Raw genomic sequence first — 6,760 nt, 5'->3', positions numbered from 1 at the left:
CCAGCAGTACTAGTGGAATGGAAAGAGTATTGTCACCATCATATGATATGACTATTATCTGTATCCAACTAACGCCTGAGGACTTCAATCAGAGATCAGGGCCCCGCTGTGCTAGGTAGTCTCCTGATAACACAAAGACAGCCTGCACCTCAGAGTGCTGACAGTCTAAGATTAAGACAGTGCACAACAGGTGAATAAACAGACAAATGGGTGGAAGGGGCAGTCAGTGACAGGTGTGTTTACAGAAGATCACAGGCACGGAGATCTTGACAGTCCTCACTGTTTTCTGAATGTTCTGCATCTGATCTGTGCTGGAGGGGAGCATCTGATGGTTCATCTGAGCCACAGAAAGCAAATACCACAGGAGGAACCTCCAGTGATTAAAAGTCCAGAAGAACCAGGCTCCCATCTCCTGAAAACCCTCCTTTGAAGCAATCTGCTTTCATTTAGAAGGAACCTGCCGGTCGTGGCCCTGCAGCAGCACTCAGCACCAACTGCTCATTCCCAGTCCGCGTCTCGGCATTATGTGCAGGTCAACATCCCCTCCCCCCGCAGAAGCAGTGAAATCCCCAGGCCTGGGAGACCATGCGAGTCACTCGTTCCCGGATTTGTCTCGTTCGCACGCCGTAGACGATGGGGTTTAGCATGGGGGGAACAATCACATAGAGATTGGCCAGGAGGATGTGAATGTGCCCAGGGATACTGTGGCCAAACCGGTGAGTGAGGAAGGAGAAAAAGGCCGGTGTGTAGAACATCAGGATGACACAGAGGTGGGAGCCGCAGGTGCGGAGAGCCTTGAGCCGGGCGTCCTTGGACGGGAGCCGGAAGACGGCCCTGAGGATCAGCCCATAAGACACAGCAATGAACATGACGTCCAGCCCTGACGACAGCAGAGTTGTGGTGAACCCATACCAGATGTTGGCTGTTATATCAGCACAGGCCAGCCGGGCTATGCCCATGTGCTCACAGTACGTGTGAGGCATAACGGTGTGTCCACAGTACGGTAGCCTCTTAAGGAGGAAAATAGGTGGGAACATTATACACAACCCTCTAAGAACAGCCGTCACAGCTATTTTCCCTATCACTGAGTGAGTGAGGATAGTTGGGTATCTCAGAGGGTAGCAGATGGCAACATACCGGTCAAATGCCATGGCCAGCAAAACAGTTGACTCTGCGATGAAACTAAAATGGGTAAAGAACATCTGGGTAACGCAGGCATCAAAAGAAATCTCCTTGGCACTAAACCAGAATATGGCCAGCATCTTGGGCACGGTAGTCGTGGATAACAGCAGATCAGCGACCGCCAGCATGGCGAGGAAAAGGTACATGGGTTCATGGAGGCTGCGCTCTGTTATGATGATGAAGAGTAAAACCGAGTTGGCAAAAAGTACAACAACGTACATCAGGCAGACGGGGACAGAGATCCAGATGTGAGACTCTTCCATGCCCGGGATGCCGGTCAGAATGAAAGTTATAGGATCAAAGCTGCTTTGGTTGAGAGTTGTCATGTTGAGCACTGTGTTTGAACTCACACTGGCTCTGTAGAGAAAGACAAACACATAAATATTTCCTCTGATTAGCTAGGGCTCACACAACCAAATTAGACAAGACACAGTGTTGCCCCTTACAAACATCTGTTTTTGAAATGACTCCATTTGGAAGATGTTTGCAAAGCAGGGACTTAATTCATGAAGGAATCTCCCTTTTTTAAAATGGACTCAAGTGGTAAAATGATTAACCAGCTAGTCCCCTGTCATTCACTCTTTAATTTTATTTCTAAGGGCTTCTTCTCTGGTTGTGCAGTTAAAATGGGCCAGATCCTTTCTGACTTAAGGTCAGGCTTGACAAAGCCCTGGTGGGGATGATTTAGTTGGGAATTGGTCCTGCTTTGAGCAGGGGGTTGAACTAGATGACCTCCTGAGGTCCCTACCAACCCTGATATTCTATGATTCTATGACTTAGGGTTGAAATATTGCTGCCCATCGCTGTAGTCTCTGTGCACTCAGATCCTACAGACAATTATGCATGGGAGTAACTGTGCTCACAGTTAGCCCTGTTGAAGCCAATGGATTTGCTCAAGTGTGTACAACTCATAAGTGTAAAGTTAGTCCTGTGTGTCGCTGTTCATAGGACGGTGCCTTGCTTCGCAAGGATGCCTGGGCCAGTGTTTCTTGGCCTTTTCAGGTTTTCACATCCTCCTTACACATCCAAAAAAGGTCTCCATGCTGACAATGATAGGAGCTGTATAATATAGCTCCTACTACAGCTATGCCAGTTGACCTCCCCTTTTGAGATCCCTGGGGAAGGGGGGTCATGACTTTGTGATGGTACCTCCCATAAGGCTTTAGGGAAATATGCTTAGAATGTGTTTTATGCTACATATGCCATGTAACATATCTCAAAGGTTATGATCTACTGAATGTATTAATTCTATCTGTATGCATGTATCATTATTCAACGTTATGAATGTTGGCTATTTCCTGGCTTGATTTCGAAATAACCATAGTAGAACATTTGGTCAGTTCCTGGAGAAAGGAATGTTGAAATTAAGTACCTAATCAAGAAACACTTAAAGGACAATGGATCTTGGAATGCTCCAATCCACATAAGAAGTCTACTTGAGGACGTTCAAGGTAGCATGCAAACAATGGCTGCTGCCTGTAAAAACTGTGAGTCGTGCATGGACATGTTACTTGCCCAGGTGACTCTTAAACTCCATCTTGGAGTTGGATTTTGCATAGGAGTGAGGAGGGGGTCTGCACCTACAAGAGAAAGTCTATTTAAACCCCTGGGACACCCCTCCACTTTGTCTTCAGCTGGTGAAAGAGGGAGCCTCTCCACCCCCCAGGATACTTGAAAGAAACTGGAACAAAGGACAGTAATTACAGGGGGTGTGAGTGATTGTTGAACCCAGCCTAAAAGGAGTTTAGTCTGTAAAAGGGAGCATTCTGGAACTGGTGAGGATCTTATCTGGATTCAGTTTGATTAGACATCGATTTGCACGTTTTATTTTATTTTGCGTGGTGACTTACTTTGTTCTGTCTGTCACTACTTGGAACCACTTACTTTTTGTATTTAATAAAACAACTTTTTACTTATTAATTAACTCAGAGTATTATTAACACCTGGGGGAGCAAACAACTGTGCATCTCTCTCTATTTGTGTTATAGAAGGCGAACAATTTATGAGTTTACCCTGCATAAGCTTTATACAGGGTAAAATGGATTTATTTGGGTTTAGAACCCACTGGGAGTTGGGCATCCGGGTGCTAAAGACAAGCACACTTCTGTGAGCTGCTTTCAGGTAACCTGCAGCTTTGAGGCAAGTAATTCGGACCCTGGGTCTGTGTTGGAGCAGACGGGGGTGTGTGGCTCAGCAAGACAGGGTGCTGGGACCCGAGCTGGCAGGGAAGGCAAGGGCAGAAGTAGTGTTGGCGCATTGGGTGGCAGGTCCCAGGGGGTTTCTTTGATCCAACCCATCACAGACTCATTCGCAGAGAAACACTAAGCTAGTGAATAGGGCCCTGCGCTAGCACATGGGAGACTTGGATTCAATTCTCAGTTCAACCGACCTGGGTGAGGCATTTAATCTCCCTGCGCCTCAGCTACTCACCTGTGAAATGGGGACAATACTTCCCACCTTCCAAGCATGAGGTGAAGATAACAGCCCATTCTCCACCTCGACTGCAAAAACGAGGGCCAGGGAACTGCCTAAAGAACTATATTACTTTCTGACAGGCTAACAACCAATAGCACAAACTACACCTCTACCCCGATATAATGCGACCCGATATAACACGAATTTGGATATAATGTGGTAAAGCAGCACTCCAGGGGGGCAGGACTGTGTGCTCTGGCGGATCAAAGCAACTTCAATATAATGCGGTTTCACCTATAACGCTGTAAGATTTTTTGGCTCCCGAGGACAGCGTTATATCGGAGTAGAGGTGTACAAGCAAGCCGTACCTGGTATCAGGTGAGTGAGGCCAGGCTAGACACGCAGGCAGGGCTGTGTAATCACCGGCCACACAAGGGGGTTCCTTGTCTTTTGTTTTGCTTTTCTGCATGTTTTTCAAATACCACAAAGTGCCTGGCCACCAGGGCCTCTTGTGGGTTCCAAGACCAGCTGCTCCAGGAAGTCGCCATTAGTGATATCTAGAAACGTTATCTCTGCATCCTGTCCTGATATGTACCCAGTCAATACAGGGATAGTTGAAATGCTCCATTATTGTTGGGTTTTCTGTTTTTGTAGCCTCTTGAATCTCCCTAAGCATTTCGCAATCACCATCGCTATCCTGGTCAGGTGATCGGTAGAATATTCCTACTGCTATACTCTTCTTATTCAAGCATGGGATTTCTAGCCATAGAGTTTGATTCATTTAAGATTTTTATTATATTTGACTTTCTACTTTCTTTCACACATAGTGCCACTCCCCCACCAGCACAACCTGCTCTGTCATTCCTCTACAGTTTGTACCCTGGTATTACCATGTCCCATATATTATCATTGCTCCACCAAGTTTCTGTTATGCCTGTTATATTAATATCCACATTTAATACCTGGCGCTCAAGTACTCCCACCTTAGTATTTAAACGTGTAGCATTTCTACACGAGTACTTTTCAAATCTGTCAGTATGTAGTTGTCTGCCTTCATGTGACGGAACTGAAGGTCACTCTTTCTCTGTGACTGTTTCTCTTCAGTTTCTGCCTGTATTTCATCAACTTCTATCTTCTCTTCTTTACTAGGACATAGAGAATCCCCATTAATAGACCCTCCCCTAAAGGATGTCTCTTTTCGAACTGTGTACTCCTCCACACCTCTCAGCTTTCCCCCAGCCCTTAGTTTAAAAGCCACTCTATAACCTTGTTAATTTTACATGCCAGCCATCTGGTTCCATTTTGGTTTAGGTGGAGTCCACCCTTCCCGTGTAGTCTCCTCCTTTCCCCAAAGGTTCCCCAGATCCTAATAAATCTAACTCCCTCCTCCCTACACAGTGGTCTCATCCACACATTGAGACTCTGCAGCTCTGCCTGCCTAACTGACCCTGTGCGTGAAACTGGAAGCGTTTCAGAGAATGCTGCCATGGAGGTCCTGGGCTTCTGTGCTGAGCTAAGTCAGGAAAAGCTTGTGGCTATTCTCTCAGAGGGAGACCCTGCATTTGCCCACTTCATTGACTGCTGAGGCCTGTTCCCCTCATGCTCATGGAGTTTAGAATCATACAGGACAGGAGGTAGCCAGCTTGCAAACCCCACTGAACTAAGTCATATCTCCCCACCACTGAGCCTAGAAGTGCCTCTCAGAGGAGCCATTTGTCCCAGCTGAAAATTTCCTGCCTTTGAACATTTTTTTAAATGACTTTGAGCTGCCCCAAACCCAAACATTTAATGAAAATGACTCACCGGTCTCCTGTGTTGGCTGGGAAGGAAGATCCTGTGCCTGTGATCGGGTGGGGAGCTGCAGGTGGTGGGGAATAGGCACTGACCAGGGCTGAGACGTGGGGATATTAATATTGCCTCTTTATGAATCCCAGCAGTGAGCCCCAGGCAGGGTCTTGGACTTGCTGAATCTTAAACTGCCTGATGCATTAAAGATTAATAGGAACTAACCCAGTCAGTTTGGTTTAGCCATTTCCTGCTTTCCCATCATTTGCATTACAAGTGGTTTTACTTGTCCAACCTGCATGGGCCTGAGTGGCACTTTTGCTGACTACTTAAACCAAGAACAACGGAAATCGAGCCAGGCACTGAACAGCATTAAGAGCTTCAGAGCCGGGCTGGTGTTTTCAGGGCCTGGTCTCTCTGCTACTTGGGATACAATTTACCCTTTAGTCTTTGCAAAGATATTTGCATTACCAGCAACACCTCCAAACACATCATCTACATCATGCAGGTGTTGCTCTGTGGGTCTGGCTGTGGCCAGGGTTTCTGCCAGTGGCAAAACACAGATGGCTGCATAGTTTCTCCACACGTTAGCATTCCACTCTGAACTAGCATTAGCTGAATTACAGTCATGTATCTGGTGAAGACCAGAAAGGCCAGAATCTCAGAAATTATTTATTTATAGTGTATTATTATTCAGACAGCATTTTAAATGTGCATGACACTGACAAATGACAAGCGATGTCCCAGTGTCCCAAACAATAGCTTTATCTATTTAGCTTGTCAAAGGGAAGGTTAAGAGGTGACTAGATCATGGGAACAAGTAGCTTCATGGGGAAAGAGATTTCTGATAGTAGGTGGCTCTTTGTTCTCCTCTACTCTAGCTCAAAGAGAAGTCACAGGTTTGGCGCAGAAACGGCTACGTAAGATTCTGTGCAGGAGCCCAGAGTAGATAATCACAGGGATCATCCTAGCATTAAAGTCTATGAATTTTTCAGTCCTTGGCCTTGAACAGCTGAAATAATATTGATGCTCATTTTCTTTTATAATGCCACCTTGCATCTAAGAAACTGAAGCACTGGAGGGCTACATTTTCAAAAGGGCATGTGCCGCTCGCATGCCTGGCACCAGATTTTCAAAGAAGTTTGGTGCTAGTGCTGGTAGAAAAACGAAACACGTCTTGCATAAAAAATGTTGAGAAAAAAAACTTCCTTTTTTGTCAGCAAATTTCAAAACCTGGGGGAAAAAAAGTGGTTTTTTTCCAGCTCTGTTTGGCAGTTGGCATGGGTTCCGTGGGTACTCTGGGGCTGGAGCACTCATGGGAAAAAAATTGGTGGGTGCCCCGCCCCAGCTCAACTCCACCTCCTCCCCTGAGCGCGTC

The 6,760-nt window shown here is 46.2% G+C and overlaps 1 protein-coding gene across 1 annotated transcript; it reads right to left on the bottom strand.

Annotated features, from left to right (window-relative positions):
- LOC115641994 (olfactory receptor 52B2-like) lies at positions 1–5,577 on the bottom strand. The gene is made up of 2 exons (XM_030545326.1): positions 5,401–5,577; positions 1–1,539 (listed from the first exon to the last, which is right to left on the bottom strand). The coding sequence occupies exon 2, from the start codon at positions 1,506–1,508 to the stop codon at positions 534–536; it is 975 nt and encodes a 324-aa protein (XP_030401186.1). The 5' UTR covers positions 1,509–1,539; positions 5,401–5,577; the 3' UTR covers positions 1–533.
- Positions 5,578–6,760: the final 1,183 nt, after the last annotated feature.

This window comes from Gopherus evgoodei, unplaced genomic scaffold (genome assembly GCF_007399415.2).
Source record: "Gopherus evgoodei ecotype Sinaloan lineage unplaced genomic scaffold, rGopEvg1_v1.p scaffold_36_arrow_ctg1, whole genome shotgun sequence".
NCBI classification, from domain to species: Eukaryota; Metazoa; Chordata; order Testudines; family Testudinidae; genus Gopherus; species Gopherus evgoodei.
Note: the sequence above shows the minus strand (reverse complement) of the source record. Positions and strands in the feature narration are given on the sequence as shown.

Bases quoted from the DNA above. Each gene is read 5' to 3' on its own strand.
- LOC115641994 (XM_030545326.1), bottom strand. From the start codon at position 1,508: ATGACAACTCTCAACCAAAGCAGCTTTGATCCTATAACTTTCATTCTG.